We start from the raw sequence: 18,118 nt of genomic DNA on the forward strand, positions 1-18,118 counted from the left end.
ATGCCCTCAGTGACCGGTTTTGCCAGCTTTCCAGTTGATACCAATATATATCAACTATGTATATAAATATGTATAGGTTCTTCATCTTATTTCTTCTATGTTTTATATATATATATATATATATATATATATCTGATAATTTTGTAAGTATTATCAATTACAAAAGAAACAGAATTAAGTGGTATTAAATAATGTTATATAAAATATAGGTGCAGAGTAGATTTAAATATTATAAGAGAACCCTAGAGATATAACAATACTTCAGCATAAACAAATGGCACAAAAGGAAATATTTCAACCTACAGAAGGTTTCTGGTAATAAATTTAAAATAACTGAGAGAATAAGAGAATTTTAATTCTACAGCCCATAATAGAGAATAGATAATCATCATTATTATCAGAGTATGAAGATCACCAAAAAGGAACACAGACATTGACTGTCTCCTAATGGATGTATAAAGCATCGCCTCTGGATGATCTTGCCGAAGAACAAACATGTTGAACAAAAAAATACTAAATCGATCAGGCTTCTACTTTCGACTACTGATGATTGTTACTCTGTGTGCCAGGTAAACAGCATTCATTCTTCTGTCTGTGTACTATATGTCTGAGAATTTTTATGAAAAATGATTTATTGTAAACATCATACCTGTAACTTTGAATAGCTAAGTGAAAAGAGTATTATTTCACAAAATATAAATTGAAAAAGAGGACCATTTGAAATAGGAAATTGTAGTCTATTGCCATACCATGCTGAACAGGCCCAATCTAGTCTGAAATAGTAAATTGTAATAGATAATTACAAATTGAAACACCAAGCCAAGCCACATAGATTAGATGAGGCTTGGCGGTCAGTTGCATCATATAATCAAGGAAAAACTAATTACCACCCTATGTATATTTTTCCAAATCACAGGCAAAAAAAGCTGAAATTACTCCATACAGGTTTAATAAGAAGGCTCTCCTGGATACAAACTCCAGATAGGTGTGGAGAATCAAAAAAAGTTTCTTTGAGCCAAGCCCACACCAGTTTTCCAAACTGGACATAGGCAGAACAATAAGAATAACAAAATAAGTGAGAAGTATGAAAAATGTAAAAAGAGAGATAATATTAATCATGTGCTTATGATTTATGCATATACAGTGTCAAATAAGCTCAAAAAATCAGAAGCTTTCAAAATCACTCATCCCCATCCCTCCTTGTAGAAAGCAAACTATATAGAACAGAAAATGTATGAGACTTAATCTGCCAGGTGAAGAGAAGGAATAGAACCTGTGAGTTTTCTCTGAGAGCCCCACCCCGCATCCTGGCCCCGGTCTGTCTTGTGCTCCAACTTCACCATTTCCCATTAGGGCTGGGACACACCCCATTCCAAGCACTGGAAGGACTGCAATAAATAAACTCATCAAGTGTTTGCCACGATGCAGCATTTCCCAGGCAGCCTTAAGTCATGAAAAAGGAGCCAATACAAGAGAATGCTTTGTATGAAGACAGAGGAAGGGCAACACCGAAGAATAAAGGAAGGTCACACAGAGATGGACTAGTGGCTGGTTTTCACCCTGAAGGCCCCGGGCAGGGCTCTCTGGCTGAGACATCCCCCCAGTTACTCTTCAGGGTTCTCAGCGACAGGAGGACCTTGGCACGAGGGTAAAGACTTCAGCTTAACAGAGGGAAGCATTCAGGGCCTGGCAGAGGCCAATGTGGGCAGTGCAAGCAGGACCAGCAGGCATCTCTGCTCTGAGGCTGAGCGGGGTGTGCAGCGTGCGCAGCCCCTGCTGGTGTGCCCCGGAGGTCCGTGGCGTCACCGGATGTCACGCCCCCTAACTTCCGCCTTTGGAACGCCGAGGCTGTGAGGGCTTCCATCTGAGGCACTGACTCGAGTCAGCAGTAAGAGAAGCCCCGAGTGCCACCACATATCAGGTGAGACTCTAGGTGAGGCCTGAGCAGACCACGTGCCTGGGGAAGACGGCTGCCCACCTAATCAGAGCCCAACCCCAGACCCAGGAGGTACGGACAGGTTCAGGCTGCTTATTGAGGTAGCAGCCTTTGTGTGCAGTGCTCAGAGTCCCTGACCTGCCAGTCCTCAAACAAAGGCCCCCAAGTAAGTCTTGAGGGGAGCCTCCCCAGGCCCCAGAACAGTGGTGACTCACTGGGCCTCAGCCGGGTGATCAGCCCTGAGAAGCCCCTGGACAAGGGAAGCCGGAAGTGTTGCTGATGACCCTGGCCATTGGAGTCTGAGGGATGGGAGGCCTTAGTCTGAGATAAGTAATGTCGCCAAAGGAATGCATGTAAGGCCCTGCAGGAGTCACGTGAGGACCCTGAGTAAATCCTTAGAGATCCTTTGATGCCAGTACAGAAAGTATGCACAGCATCTACCCCTGTTATAAGCTCTATATAGTCCTGTCATGAGGTTCTCCTCACTTCCATTTTTGGGGTCTCACAGAGATGGAGAGGTATGAGCCTTAGTCTGAAGAAATGGAGTCTGGATATCTGAAACCAGGAGCATAAAGTATTCATAGTAAGGGCTCCGAGTAAGGAGTGAGGTGACCACCCACCCTGGAACACAGATAGCCCTACAGTGTCCACACATGTCAGTACTGGGAAGCCATTGGGCAGGGATATCCAGGTGAAATGTACCCTCACTTCTTCCTTGGAGGTCAATGGGAGATGAGTCTTTAATGTAAGCAGTGAACAACAGGGTCATCAGAGGAGAGAAGTCTCATACCAGGAGCTCAGGTGCAGAAATTGAGTGATGACTAAGGGAACACCCTTTCCGGAACTACTGGGATCTCCATGGTGCCACTCTACCTCTGCATTTAATCCTTGGAATCTTGAGGCAGGAGTGGTCAGAATTCTCTCAGTCTTTCAGTCTTTCATCTTTGAGGCATCAGAGAGGAGACTTTTTAGTGTGAGGAATAATTTTATTTCAGCAGATGGGAGAAGTCTCATTCACAGTCTAGTTCCAAGGTATATACTCTGGCAGAGCAAAGAGCCAACCGTTCACTCCCATGATATCTGTTTACCCCTGCAGTCTTTCCATGGTTTGTCTCAAACAAGTTAGTCAGAAGTCTTAATGGATCACCCCATACACTGGGATCCTTGGCAGGTGGTAGTTTTGGTCTAAAGTGGGCAAGTTCAGGCTAGCGATGGGTACAGAGTGACTAGGCACTGCAGGAATCTATATGGAGCACAGAGTAAGGACTGCTTGAAATCTACCCCAGAACATATGGTCATCAAAGAGCCTCAATAAATTTACCAGTTCAAGGGTCAAGGATCCCCTGTGAAACTGTCTACTTCCTTCCTGGTGATTTCCATCAGTTCAGTGGCCCTTGATCTATGTGCCGTTGTCACATAAAGTCAACAAAGGGCCTATCGTTAGTGAAGTTAAAGACCCTAAGTGAGGTCACAGGAGTCCCCCCACCCCAGAAAAGAGGAAGTGCCACGCTGTCTAGCTTTTGCTATTGGCTCAAGAAAGTCCTAGTAGACGTCAATGAACAGTGCCCTTCCTCAGTTGATCTTGGAGTGACTCAAAGAGAAAGCATCCTTGTATGCAGAGCAATTGGTATCAGTTTGCATAATGGTTAGGCCTGAGGCCTCATAAATAATCAAGGCCCAGAATGATAACTGAAGGACAATGGACCTGAATAAAGCCAGGATCATAAAGATTTCGACCCTTCTCCATTGTCACTTTTGAGAGGCAATGGACAAAGGCTGCTGGGTGGACATACCCCTAATTACCTAGATTTCAGTAGGTAGAGACTTTGTTCTCAGGGGCGCTTATAGATAAGCAAAAGATTTATACAATGTGAAGATAAACATGAGTAAGAATCAGGGGCTTGTATATTAGCAAAAGAAAGATATTCCAGGAATTGTCTAGATTCCAAGAAAGGAAGCTGAGTGAGAACTCAGAGAATGCAGAGCCTGTACAGAATCTAACTCTGCTATCTTCTCTGGGAAAACCCAGGTTGGGCTTCTTAAGGAGATAACTCCACACTCCTCAGTTATCTTAGGAGATGTGATTTTGGTCTTGGGGGACAGCGTCATTAGAATGGAGGAGGTGACCAAGGCTCTATTCAGTGCTAAGGTGATGACCTGAGTGAGGACTAAGAGAACCACACTCTTCAGAGCAGAAATGGCTCTACAGAGCCCACTCATAGTTTCCTACTATGATTACTGAGTATTGTCCACTTGGATTGACTGCACCCTGAGAAGCGTTCAGAGTTTCTCCTTCATGTTTTTGGGAGGCACAGCCACCAGCAAATCAAGAGACCTATGATGCCCTTTAGCACTGTTGTCAGAAGTCCATTGGCGTCCTGTTATCAGAGTTTCCCCAGTTGAGTTTACCAGCGGAGCCACTCCTATTTGTCCTCTTTATCTTAGGCTGTGATTCCCCTTTGGTCTTCTTCCTAGCTACACTCTTGAGTACTACCACCAAGAGTTGTCATGCCTCGACGTCAGAAAAATCCACAACACTCCTATGATCAACAGCTTCAGACCTTCACAAAGTCCCAGGATCTGGAGGTTGCACAGGTCTCCAGGGCTCTGGAGGAGACCCATCTCTCTTCTCATCCTCTAATGCCTGGCAATTTGAAGGAGGCTGCTGGCACTAGTGTATCTGGCTTTCCTGAGAGTCCTCAGAGTTTCTATGCATCTGCCACTGCCTTCACACCCACCTCATCCAGCAAATCGGATGAGGGCTTCACAAGCCCGGGAAAAGAGCATAGCTCAGGTACCTCACAGGCTGTGCCAGACCCCCAGAATGTGCCCATAGATGCTCTTAATAAGGATGTAGCTCTGGTAGTGAATTTCCTGCTGCTCAAGTATCAAATGAAAGAGCCAATAACCGAGGAAGAGATGTTGAAGATTGTCAACAATTGCCAAGTGCATTTCCCTGAGATCCTCATGAGAGCCTCTGAGCACATGGAGATCATCTTTGGCCTTGATCTGAAGGAAGTGGATCCCGCCAACCACCGCTATGACCTCCTCATCAAATTGGGCCTCACCTATGATGGGATGCTGCCTGGTGAAGTGGGTGTGCCCAAGACCGGTTTCCTCCTACTTATCCTGGGTGTGATCTTCATGAAGGGCAATCGTGCCACCGAAGCCGAAATCTGGGAAGTTCTGAATGCGACCGGGATATATTCTGGAAGGAAGCACTTCATCTTTGGGGAGCCCAGGAAGCTCATCACCAAAGATTTTGTGAAAGAAAAATACCTGGAGTACCGGCAGGTGGCCGACACTGATCCTGCCCAGTTTGAGTTCCTGTGGGGCCCCAGAGCCCATGCTGAAACCACCAAGATGAAGGTCTTGGAATTTCTGGCCAAGGTTCATGGGACTGACGCAAGTTCTTTCCCATCTCAGTATGAGGAGGCTTTGCAAGATGAAGAAGAAAAAGCTCGAGCCAGAATTCCAGGCAGGGCTGTCTCTCCTTCTTTGGCCACTGCAAGTTCTGGTGTCAAGACCGGCAGCTTCTTCCATACCTAGGGGAGTCAGGGATAGCTTCTTCATGCATTGTTGGAAGAGGCCATTAGAATTCAGTTCTGAGGTTAGGCTGGAAGGAAGACAGTTTATGCATATGTGTTTCTGTTTTGTACATGTAACTTTAAAATTTGTTTTTGATATATATAATTCAAATATTGTTCCATTTAATATAAATTTAATTGCCTTCAAATTCAACTTTGTAAATGATGTCGGTCATGCTTTTAATGTCATAATGATGCTTAAAGTAAGGTTTTTGTTGTTTTGTTAACCAAACCATCCATCTTAGTTTGTCTCCTGTAATAATATGACATTGCTTTAGACATTTTCTTAGAAATGCAATGGATCAGTTTTAAGATAGTTTAGATCCATAAGGTATAATAGAGAAGGAAATCTAAAAGCTCTTAAGGCATTCTTATCCCTTTTTGTTCTTGTTTTATAAAGTTAACTGGTATGTACATGGATTTGCTAATACTTTCAGGAATGTAAAAGAAATAAATGTTATTAAATTAGATCAGAATATCATTGGATCATTTATTTCCCATAACTTCAGTGAACATCTACTCTTAGGAAAACACAGCACTAGTCCTGGGAGTGCTAAGATTAAGGACTCCGGACCTGCCCATAGAGCTTAACAAATAGAAGCACTAATCTTTTAAGGACAATGGTGGGATCTTCTGCATCCTAAAGGACAAGTAAGATGAAGGAGTGAGTAGGTAGAGGTGGGCAATCTTAACAAATTGTCAAAGTGTTACTGCAGTTAGGCACGGCAGTTTGGGACTTTGGGGAACATTGTGTCCTTCAGGGGTGAGTTAATTTTACATGAAACTGGTTGGTTGGCCACCCAGAAGCCACTGAACTGACAATTGGCCATTGCCTAGGAGAGCCAGTGCTCACTTCATTCAAAGTAAATGTTAACTAAGATGTGTTCAGTGTAATTTGGCAAATAAGAAGCAAGAGTTGAATGTTCGGTAGGGATAAAATGAATGAGAAAAACTGTAACAAGTTTGTCTGGAAGGAGCAGGGGAGGAAAAATAATTTTCACACTGTTCATCTTGGTTCTTCCCTGAGACCCTCTCCTTGGAAAAAGAATAACAGCAGGAAAACAAATTTAATTATGTTACTAAGTACAGGGGTGTAGCAAATATATGAGACTCAAAAGAAGTGAATAGAAAAGGAAGGTTTTATAGCTTTCAAACAAAGTATAAGTTTGTGTTTATAGTTAAACTATGAAATCTTGGGCTGTCCTGCTTCATCCTGCCTGGAACATGAATCATCCCTTTGTCCAGCACATCCTGCCTTTTATTCCCTTGGTAGCCTTCTTGGTTATCAAATCAGCTGTTACCATTTCCTGTTGCTTGTGTTCAAGTAACTCTTATTTTACTAATAATGGCCCCAAAACACAAGTGTAAGGATGCTGCCAATTTGGATATTCTTATACTGTAACTCATCTGTAAATTGAACTATATCATAGGTGTGTATATATAGGAATCAGCATAGAATATGTAGGGTTTAGTACCCTCGGTGGTTCAAGACATCCACTGCTGTTCTTGAAACATATCACCTTGGACATGGGGGCATGATGATATTATGAAAGTCTACAAAGTGCAGCTGGGAGGGATGTGAGAAGTTGATCCTGGAAACAAATTCTAGGAAATTTGAATTACATCAAGCTAGGAATGACACCCCTACACTCAAAGAACATATACTTTGAGGTGAAATTTTTTGTTTCTTTCTCTTTTTTTGCCATTTCATTGAAATATAATTTGACATACCACACTGTACACAGTTAAGGTGTTCAGCATAATTGTATGATACGTCATGAAATGATTTTTACAAGAAGTTTAGGGAACATCCATCGTCTCATATAGAAACAAAATTTTAAAAATGGAAAAAAATGTTTTCCTTGTGATGAGAACTCTTAGGATTTACTCTCTTAATATCTTTCATATCTAACAGCAGTATTGATTATATTTATCATATAATCCATACTACATTTGCAATACTTCTTTATCTTTTACCCGGAAGTCTGTACCTTTTGACCACCTTCATCCAATTCCCTCTCCCCCAAATTCTTGCTTCTGGTAACCACAAATCTAATCTCTTTTTCTATCAGTTTGCTTGGGGGAAATTTTTATAAAGTATAACTTGTGGAGAACATTTCTGTCTCATTTGATATGCCATGTCCTCATGTGTTCTAAAAAAATCCTATATTTAGAAAACACATTCACACACACACACACACACACACGAGGGGGATAGGGTTTGGAATCAACATAATCACAGCAATAACATTCTTTAAAGACAGAACTTTTCAAGCCAAATTGACATAAAAGATCCTCAGGCTCAAAGAGCTTGTGATTGTACCTAGATGTCTAGTCTGTGACAGAGCTGCCACTAGACCTCTTCTCTAAATTTATCTGGAACCTCTCAGCTCCACTCTTGCCAGCCTGAGCCAGACCTTCTGTGCCTTACGGCATTTCTCTCTTCATTACTCCTGAATGCCTCTCAGGATATGGAAAAAAGGATGTAGCAGTCAGGAACTTAAAGCAGGTTTAAGGAATAAAGGTTGAAACAAGAAGCACAGTTTGGGGATTATTGTGGGCTTCACTTACCTAGGGTCTTCTATCCCAGCACCGGGGTTCCTTTAGAGCTGACTCTGCCTAGAGGCTGGCATTTGTAGCATCTGCTGCTCTCTCTGCAATATGGTGCCCTTCCTCTGGGTCTTGTCCACTGAGCCTTCTTGTCCTTGCTGGCACCTGACCTGCTGGCCAGCTCTTCAGTCCTCCTTTAAGCATCTGCTCCCAGTGGAACAAGCAGAACAAAATTCACCTGCCTCCCCTGACTTGGAGCATGCCAGCTCCATGGTGGACCCCTCCCTCCCCTGTATCCCTGGGCTGGCAACATCCTCTTCCACGTAACCTGATATTGAAAGTTAGACCTGGCTTCTAGTTTTGAGTATCTCTGCTTTATTCTCAAAATATTTTCCAAACATCTGGTGAATATAGTCCAATTTGTCATAAAATCTACTAATTTGAGGGATAAAACTCTGAAGCTAGAGTGGGCATTTTGAAACCACCTTGATATTTCCAATATAATTTTAATGAGCTTTTTTTAAAGATTGCCCACTGAACAACATATATACATACGAACTTACCTATGAGGTTAATAACCAAAACTTCCCTAATGACTGAAAGAGAGGTGAAAGACCTTGGAAATCACTTCACAGCAAACATCTACTGAGGATTAATTTCTGAAAGTCCCTGGAATCCTTCCAAGTGAAAAATTATTTATTGACAGATACACTGTCTTTGGTTAGCAGAAATGGAATTATTTCAGTAGAGTTCTACTGCCTCTTGTCTAACTTTGTGACCCAAAAGAAAATTCTGGTTTTTCTTTGTGCCTAATGATATATCAGAAAGTGTTAAAGCATGTTTTGTCAACTTGAAGGTGACATAAATTCATAGATTTTTTTGACCAGAAACCATCAGGAAGAAGAAAATTCTTATCCCATTAAAATTTTAGAAGTTATGGTTTAGGTCAGTGCAGAAAGGTGCTACTGAGGGGAGCAGGCAAAATCTTTCATCTGATATTTTACAGAGTCCTTTAGAAAATTTGATGTGAGCCTGTGTTTGGGAGCAACTGTCACATAGTAGGACCTCAAAAAAGTTGGAGAATTTGAAGGAAAGCTGGCCACCTCAGAAGCTCTAACAGAAAACAGAATGGTTGTCATAAAAATTCCACTAGTTAGTGTATGGAGCACTTACTTTGTAACACTTTATGGGGAAAACTGTGAGTGCTCATCAACATCCTCCTCTCCTTCCAAGCTCATGGGGAAACTGTATGATCAAGTGCACTAGCAGTTAGAAAGATCATGTGGCTAGTCCCTGCCATTGATCTGAGAGCAAAAGCAGTATTTGTCATTTCCAGGCCAAAGGCTCCAGTTTACCACCTTCCCTGTTTTTTCTTGCATTCATCAGTAAAAATGTTAATCATGGGTTTATTTGTGGATCTACAAGAAAAAAGCATTCTGAACTTCTTTGTCACCTGTTAGCACAGAATGTCTGCCAATCCACATGGAAAAAAATCAGCCTTTGTTTTATTAAACTTTCACATTTCAAGTTTTGTCTGTTATATCACTTAACAGTTACTTTTTCTGGCTAAAGCACAGCTACCCTTTCTGGTATTAGGCTTATTCATATATCTAAATTACTACAATAACTGTGCATGTATTATTGTTGTGAGACATTCTAACAATACTGAGAAATCACAGGTGTCCCCCTTAACAGCTCAACGGTTTTGCCCCTTGCTCAAAGATGAGCACATTTACCATCTGGTATATATTATTTTAAATTTAATTCTAAATTTGTGAGGATGTGGAAAAAGGGAACCCATGTGCACTGTTGGTGGAACTATAAATTAGCATGGCCATTATGGAAAACTGTATGGACATTCCTCCAAAAATTAAAACTAGAATTACCACATGATGCAGTAATTTCAACTCTCGGTATAGAAGTATTTCTTCTGTATTTTATCTATAGAAAAATATTGTGATTTTTTTCACATACATGGGTTCGCTAATTTATTTTATTCTTTCAGTATTCCAATCTAGTGTAGATTTTTCTCTCAGACATTTTAATTTTCAGCTCTTCAGATTCATTTTGGGTCTTTTTATATATTCTGTGTTTCCAACGAGTTAATCCTCCTTCCTGTTTTTTTAAACATATGATATATAGATATAATAACTGTTTTGATGCCCTTATTTCCTCATTCTGTCAACTATGTTATTTCCAGGTCAGTTTTTATTGTTAAATTTTCTCCTAATTTTTAGTTATATATTTCTGCTTCTTTCCATATCTAGTAGTTTTGATCCAATATTGTGAAGGTGTGATTTTACATTTTTCACACTTGGCCAGAAGAAATACACATTTTAAGATGATTTTTTACTTGAAATATAGTTGACATAAAATGTTTTTAGTTTCAGGTGACCTACCTAATGATTTGATATTTATTCATATAAAGTAATCATCATGATAACTCTAATAACCATCTGTCCCCATAGAAAGTTATTACAGTATTGTTGACCATGTTCTTTATGCTGTATATCACATTCCCCTGGCTTATTTATTTTATATTTGACAGTTTGTACCTCTTAATTCCCCTCACCTATTTCACTCAACCCCTTACTCCCTCGACCTTGGAAACCACTGGTTCTCTGTATTTATGAGTCTGTTTTCATTTTGTTTTGTTTATTTGTTTTATTTTTTTAGATTCCACATATAAATATCATATGGTATTTTTCTTTCTCTGATTTATTTCCCTTAGCATGATACCCTCTAGCTTCATCCATATTGTTGAAAATGGCAAGAGGTCATTTTTAATGACTAATATTCCATTGTACTTATTACCACATGTTCTTTATCCCTTCATCTATTGATGGACATTTAGGTTTCTTCCATATCTTGGCTGCAGTGAACATTGGAGTGTATCTCTACCCTTTCAAGTTTGTGTTTTTGTTTTCCTTGGGTAATACCGAGAGTTGAGATTCCTGCATCATATGGTAGTTCTAGTTTTAATTTTTGGAGGAATCTCCATACAGTTTTCCATAATGGCCATGCTAATTTACAGTTCCACCAACAGTGCACTTGGGTTCCCTTTTTCCACATCCTCACCAATGCTCATTATTTGTTTTTTGATGATAGCCATTCTGACAGATGTGAGTGTCTCATTGTGGTTTTGTGTTGAATTTCCCTGATGAATAGTGATATTGAGTATCTTTTCCTGTGTCTGTTAGCCAGCTGTATGTCTTCTTTGGAAAAACATCTATCAGGGCCTCTGCCTACTTTTTACTTGTTTTTTGTTTTTTGGGTTTTTTTTACGTTGAGTTGTATGAGTTCTCTTATATTTTGGTTATGGACCCCTTATCCAATATATTGTTTGCAAATACCTCCTCCCATTCAGTAGGCTGCTTTTTCATTTTGTTGATAGTTTCCTTCACTATGCGAAAAGTTTTTAGTTTAATGTAGTCCTATTTCTTTATTTTTTGCTTTTGTTTCCTTACCTGTGGAGACATCTTCAAAAAATATTGCTAAGAACAATGTCAAAGAGCATATTGCATGTGTTTTCTTCTAGGAGTTTTATGGTTTCAGTTCTTAAAGTCATTGATCCATTTCAATCTGAAATTTGTGTATAATAGGGGAGAGTAGTCCAGTTTCATTCTTTTGCATGTAGCTCTCCAGTTTTCCCAGCACCATTAATTGAAAAGGCTGTCTTCACCCCATTGTATATTCTTGCCTCCTTTGTCATAGATTGGCCACATCCATTCTGTTCCATTGATCTTTGTGTCTGTTTGTGTACACTGCCATACTGTTTTGATTACTGTAGCTTTGTGGTATAGGTTGAAATCAGGGCACGTTATACCTGCAGTTTTGTTCTTCTTTCTCAAGATGGTTTTGGCTACTCTAGAAAATACACAGTTTTTTAAACTTCAGTACATCAAGATCTCAAGCTCTGTTCTTTAATGCTATGAATTTACTCAGAAACAAAATAATCTTTTCCATTTTTGCTTTAAATCTTTATTAGCTGGGACCATAGAAGCAAGAACTTTAGCTTACCTCACCTCACTACTGAGATGGATACTTGTCATTATTCTCCCAGATGCACCAAGAATGATATGAATTATCACTCTGACAGGAAGTACTCCCAGCCCTGTGTGGACTCCACAGTTCTTTCTCCTTGCAGCTCTCTCCTCTACAGTACCCTCTCTTAGGAACTCTATCTGACTAGTCCTTCCCAGACTCTCAGCTTCATCTCATCAACTCACAGGGACTCCAGGCTTCATCTGGGTTCTGGGAAGCAAGCTGGGAAAATTATAACTTCACATCCTTTGTTTTCAATCTCCCATCACTGTCTTTCATCATTTGATGTCCAATATATTAAATATTATTTTCATATATTTTATCTGTTTTTTAGTTGTTTCAGGCAAGTGGATAAATCCAGCCCCAGTTGCTCATCTTCATGAGAATTTCAACTCGTAAAATCATAAGTAAAATCTAAATAATTGCAGCATGCATATGTCTCAAAAGAACAAATTAACTTTTCAAGAACATCAAAATTAAAAATTAGGATTGAAGGACAGTGGCAAACATAGTAACATATGTAACTATATATTTTGTCCTTTTAAGAATTTTATATAAATGGAATTATATAGTAGATAAGGTTGAGCTTTAACATTGGCTTTTTTCTACTCAGCATAATGACCTTGAGACTGATAGAAGCTGTTCCTCTGTGAAAGACATATGGTTTACTTCCATTTTTCGGCTATTACAAATAAAGCTTCTGTATACATTCAGATGCAGCTTTTTGTATATGAGAATAAGTTTTATTTTCCTCTATGAAAATATGCAACAGGGGCCTATTCAAACATAATTCTAAGTTATCTTTATTAGAAGCTTTCAAATGGTTTTCCATACAGTATGGCTCATTTTCCATTCCCACAATCAATGTATTAAAGATCCAGTTGCTTCACATCCTCACCAGGATGTGGTATTTTCAGTATTTTTTAAGCCATTCTTATATATACATAGTCATGTCTCATAGGGCTTAAATATTAAAGAATGAGGATATTTACTGTATTTTCATCTGCTTTTCTGGTATCTATAGGTACCAGAAAGTTTTAATGTTCTCTTTGGTATGATTGCGTTCAAACTAAAAAGGTTCTGCGAAGCAGAGGAGATAAGACATCAAAATGAAAAGGCGGTCTCTGGAATGGGAGGAAATATTTTCAAAACATTCATCTCTAAGGTGTTAATATCCATAATATTTAAGGAATTGATACAATCAATAGAAAAAACCAATATGATTTAAAAGTAAGAAGAAGACCTAATAGACATTTTTCCAAATAAGATATACAGATGCCTAACAGGCACATGAAAAGATGCTCAATATCATTAATTATTAGAGAAATGCAAATAAGAACCACAATGAGATATCACATCACACCTGTTAGAATGGTTATTATCATAAAGATAAGAGGTATGGTGAGGATGTGGAGAAAAGGGAACCCTTGTGTAATGTTAGTAAGAATGTAAATTAGTATATTCACTATGGAAAAATGTATGCAAATTCCTCAAAAATTAAAAACAGAACTACCATATGATTGTGCAGTTCCACTTCTGAGTATATACCTAAAGGAAAGAAAACACTTGTCTCATAGAGACGTATCTGCACCACAGTGTTTATTGCAGGTTTTTTTTTTTTTTTTTTTTGGGTCTTTTTGCCTTTTTTAGGGCAACTCCCGCGCCAATATGGAGGTTCCCAGGCTAGGGCCTAATCGGAGCTGTAGCCGGTGGTCTGCACCAGAGCCACAGCAACGCCAGATCCGACCCACGTCTGCAACCCACACCACAGCTCACAACAACGCCAGATCCTTCACCCACTGAGCGAGGCCAGGGATCGAACCCTCAACCTCATGGTTCCTGGTCGGATTCATTAACCACTGGGCCACGACGGGAACTCCTATTGCAGTATTATTTACAAGAGTCAAAATGTGGAAATTACTTGCATGTCCATCAATGCATGAGTGAATAAACACACACACACACACACACACACACACACACATATAGGAATATTATTCAGCCACAAGATAGAAGGAAATCCTGCCTTTTGTAACATGGGTGGACCTTGAATATGCTATGCTAAGTGAAATAAATCAGAGGGAGAAAGATAAATAATGTATTTTCTTACTTATATGTGGAATCTAAAGTAGCTGAACTCATAGGAATAAAGAGTAAAATAGTGGTTGCCAGGAGCCAAGGGTGGAGGAAATGAGGAGATGTTGGTCCCAGCTATCAGATGAATAAGATCTGGTAATCTAATGCACAGCTTGGTCATTATAGTTAACATTGCTGTGTTACATACTTGAATATTGTTAAGAGAGAAGATCTTAAATGTTATCACCACACACACACACAAGAAAACTGGCAATTATGTGATGGGATGGAGGTGTTAGCTAACCTTATTTTAGCAATCATTTTGCAATATATAGATGTAACTGATCATCACATTGTACACCTTTAACTTACATATGTATGTCAATAATAGCTCATTAAACCTGGGAAAAATTAAAAAGGGAGCGGGATCAGTCAGAAATAAAAGTTGGGATGAGGCATGGGACAGCTGAGCAAAAATCAGTGGTACCTCAGTGTCAACTTCATCTCTGCTGTTAGATCTCTTAAATATAACTGAACCAAGTGGGGTCAGTCAAGGCTAGATTGCTTTGAAGTTCCCTGGTGGCTTAGCGGGTTAATGATCCAGCGTTGTCAGTGTTGTGGCACAGGTCAATCCCTGGCCCAGGAACTTCTGCATGCTGTGAGGGCAGCCAAAAGGAAGAAAGGAAGGAAGGAAGAAAGAAAGAAAAGGTCAGACTACTTACTTTTTGACTCTTGTGAGTCCTGGAAATGGAAAACCATTCATATTATTTGAATTATGGCTTTTACCTGCAGGCTTCTAGAGCTGCTTCTTTTTGGATATACTATTGGTCACAGCATATAATCCTATAATTCTTAAGACTTCCTGTTGCCTTCAAGTCACCTATACTGGTTACTCCATTCAGGTGGCATGAAGTACTGAAAGTACAGACCACAGTTCTGTTCTCATCTCTTTGTTACTCCCACCACAGGGGAACATATGGGTATCAAAGAGAAGAAAGTGGAGCTCCAGGCTTGAAGTCCCTTTCATTCCCAGGTAAAGAGTATGTATGGAGCAGATGAACTCTCTGATCAAGTTAGATTTAACTTCTGCCAAAATATGAGGCAGAGCCTTTCCGAATATCATTTCCTCAGTGCTGTTTAAATAAAGCAGCTGTTTCAATTAGTGATGAACATTTGGGGATCAATAAACATGTTCAGAGCATTAGCACACAAGATTAGAAGATGATACATATATTTGTTAATGAAGGTATGGGTGACCCCAGCTCATCCTTGAAAAAAAAATGCATAATGGCTACCCTCTGTTAAAGAATTTCATTACAAAGGGAACTTGGCTATGCTTAAAGCTGAGCCGCCCATTGAGGCACAGCAGAAACGAATCTGGCTAGTATCCATGAGGATGTGGGTTCAATCCCTGGCCTTGCAATGTGGGCCACTCTGATCCTACATTGCTGTGGCAGTGGCTTAGGCCAGCAGCTGTAGCTTTGTTTTTTTTTTTTTTTTTTTTTGGTTGGTTGGTTATTTATTTATTTATTTATTTTTGTCTTTTTGACATTTTCTGGGGCTGAACCCACGGCATATGGAGGTTCCCAGGCTAGGGGTCCAATCGGAGCTGTAGCCGCCGGCCCACGCCAGAGCCACAGCCACGTGGGATCCGAGCCGCATCTGCGACCTGCACCACAGCTCATGGCAACGCCGGATCCTTAACCCACTGAGTGAGGCCAGGGATCGAACCCGCAACCTCATGGTTCCTTGTCGAATTTGTTAACCACTGCGCCATGACGGGAACTCCTGTAGCTTTGTTCTGATCCCTAGCCTGGGAACTTCCATATGCTGTGAGTATGGGCCTAAAAGGCAAAAAAACAAAAAACAAAACTGGTATCTGGTATATACATAGCAAAGGAGTCACCCATGAATCTTAAATTTTTTAATGGACTCTTAATAGTTCAGAGTACAAGGTATAATGGGAAATTTGAACTGGAAATAAAGGACTGTTCTATGTCTCAAATATATACATACACATCTTTGGGGTGGTTTGAAAATGTATCCACAATTTCTTTAATACTGCTTGAAATGCAGCGATATGCTAAGCCAGTTTTAGTGACTTAGTCCTAACAAATAGCATGCTGAAATGCAGCAGAAATGAAGTAATGTGATTTCTGATACTAGATCAGGAAATTTTTTTACAAAACTTCTGCCTAATCTTCTGTATTTTTGGTTCACTTGCCTTTAGAACCAAATTACTATCCTGTGAAATAGCCTGGGCTCCGTGGAGAAACCACCTGTAAGTGTCCAGGCCAACAATCCCTGCTTGAGACAATATGTTAAGTAGCTATAGGAAACTAATAAAATCTCCCAATGTCATTTTGTTCAGCACTTTCAATCTCCATTCCTTCATTCTTTTTTTTTTTATCATAGTGAGTAGAAAAACAGAGTAATTTGAGCTTAATCTCCATTATTTTTCCTTACCTATTTTGTTGGCAAGCAGCTAATGAAAGTGTTTTTTTGGAACAAATTAAAAAATTGCTTCATCCCCAAAGGAACCAGGAAACAGAGTTAACTGTACTATTAGAGTACTGTAATATTGTACTATTCATAGCAAAAAGTTTAGAAAATCTTTGATAATCCAGGATTTGTATTTACTTCTTGATAAAGGTATTATTATCATTGGCCTTACTTTAGAGATGCCAGAATAAAATGTGATAAAATAATTTGTCTTGGGACAAATTAATGTTCCTGAGTATTGAATGTCAGTTATCTATATTTTTTTACAAAGTCAATATCATATGTACCCTGAAGACAGAGTAGAGACACCTTCATGAGTAGTGATATGAGAATATCAAGTTTTAGATTCATCCTATCCTTTATGTATCCAGGAGTTCAGAAAAGGGACAAGTGGCCATCTAGAGGGTAGTAAAAATGGGATGTTTGCTGAATTTTGTACTGCTCTCCCTCTAGGAAATTGAGGAATATCTTAAGCAGGAGACCCTAACCTGAGATCCAGGAAAAGAGTGGATGTGTGAAATTCCATCTTTATTTTTATTGACCTTTAATTGCACATTAGCATTCCCAAATGACATTAATGTTAGGTGTAGCTATAACTTTGCCATGAAAGAATCACAGGTGTTTATATCACATTTCTGATGTTGTTTATATCCATCACTACTTTGAAAGCATGGCAGTCATTAGATCTACCATTAGATTTTATGATGCATTGTGTTAATAAAGAGTCTACATTTTAATATAGTAATTTTTTTTTTTTTACTTTTTGGTAGTCCGCTGCCATCTATTATTTCTTCTATAATAAGAAGATCCTTGCATCTTATTGTATTTTGAACACTCTATTCTATGAAGAAGCATAGTCTTCATCACACTGCCTAAGAGGCTGGTGGCACAAAACAAAAAAATTAAGAAACTCTAGAATGAGAGGATCAAGGCAGCTTACCACTTGGTATATACACTTGCCTATAGTTTGCTCTCATTAACTTAGAGACTTGCCTACTTCAGATTGCTACATTGGTGCAGTAGAATGAAATATTTTAAAACTGTAGCTCTCCAGAATCCAGCTTTTGGTAAACTTTGAAAGAGGATTAGAACCCACAAAAATATCTCCAAAAGGGCCTCCTGTCACTTCTCTAAGTGTTCTAGATCAAGCCTCTCTCGAATACAAGCCTGAATGATGAAGCCCCTAAGCTCATGTGCCGTACTTTCTGCCATAAAATGCAGGCCTGGAAGAAATAATTACAATGATGAATGGTAAAAACTGTAATACCTTTTCAACCCTCATTCACACTCTGCTCTGTCAACCCTGTGCTCCATAGCCATACATATATGGCTTGTGCTTCTCTTTGGCTGCACCCAATGTCATGCCCTCTTTCCATGGTTCCTTTCCTTATAGGGAACTTCTTCCCCTTCTCTAGACTCTTGC

The 18,118-nt window shown here is 39.6% G+C and overlaps 2 protein-coding genes across 3 annotated transcripts in view; both read left to right on the top strand.

Moving 5' to 3' along the window:
* The window catches only part of LOC100623332 (melanoma-associated antigen B16-like), a 363,390-nt gene that overhangs the window by 234,137 nt on the left and 111,135 nt on the right, over positions 1 to 18,118 (top strand). The gene's annotated exons all lie outside the window — the stretch shown is intronic.
* On the top strand, positions 380 to 5,991 carry LOC100522411 (melanoma-associated antigen B16-like). Its single transcript, XM_021080264.1, has 2 exons — positions 380 to 569; positions 4,412 to 5,991. The coding sequence occupies exon 2, from the start codon at positions 4,445 to 4,447 to the stop codon at positions 5,483 to 5,485; it is 1,041 nt and encodes a 346-aa protein (XP_020935923.1). The 5' UTR covers positions 380 to 569; positions 4,412 to 4,444; the 3' UTR covers positions 5,486 to 5,991.

This window comes from Sus scrofa, chromosome X, assembly GCF_000003025.6.
Source record: "Sus scrofa isolate TJ Tabasco breed Duroc chromosome X, Sscrofa11.1, whole genome shotgun sequence".
Classification (NCBI taxonomy): Eukaryota; Metazoa; Chordata; class Mammalia; order Artiodactyla; family Suidae; genus Sus; species Sus scrofa.

Excerpts from the sequence above, each read along its gene's own strand:
- LOC100522411 (XM_021080264.1), top strand. The coding sequence starts at position 4,445 with ATGCCTCGACGTCAGAAAAATCCACAACACTCCTATGATCAACAGCTT.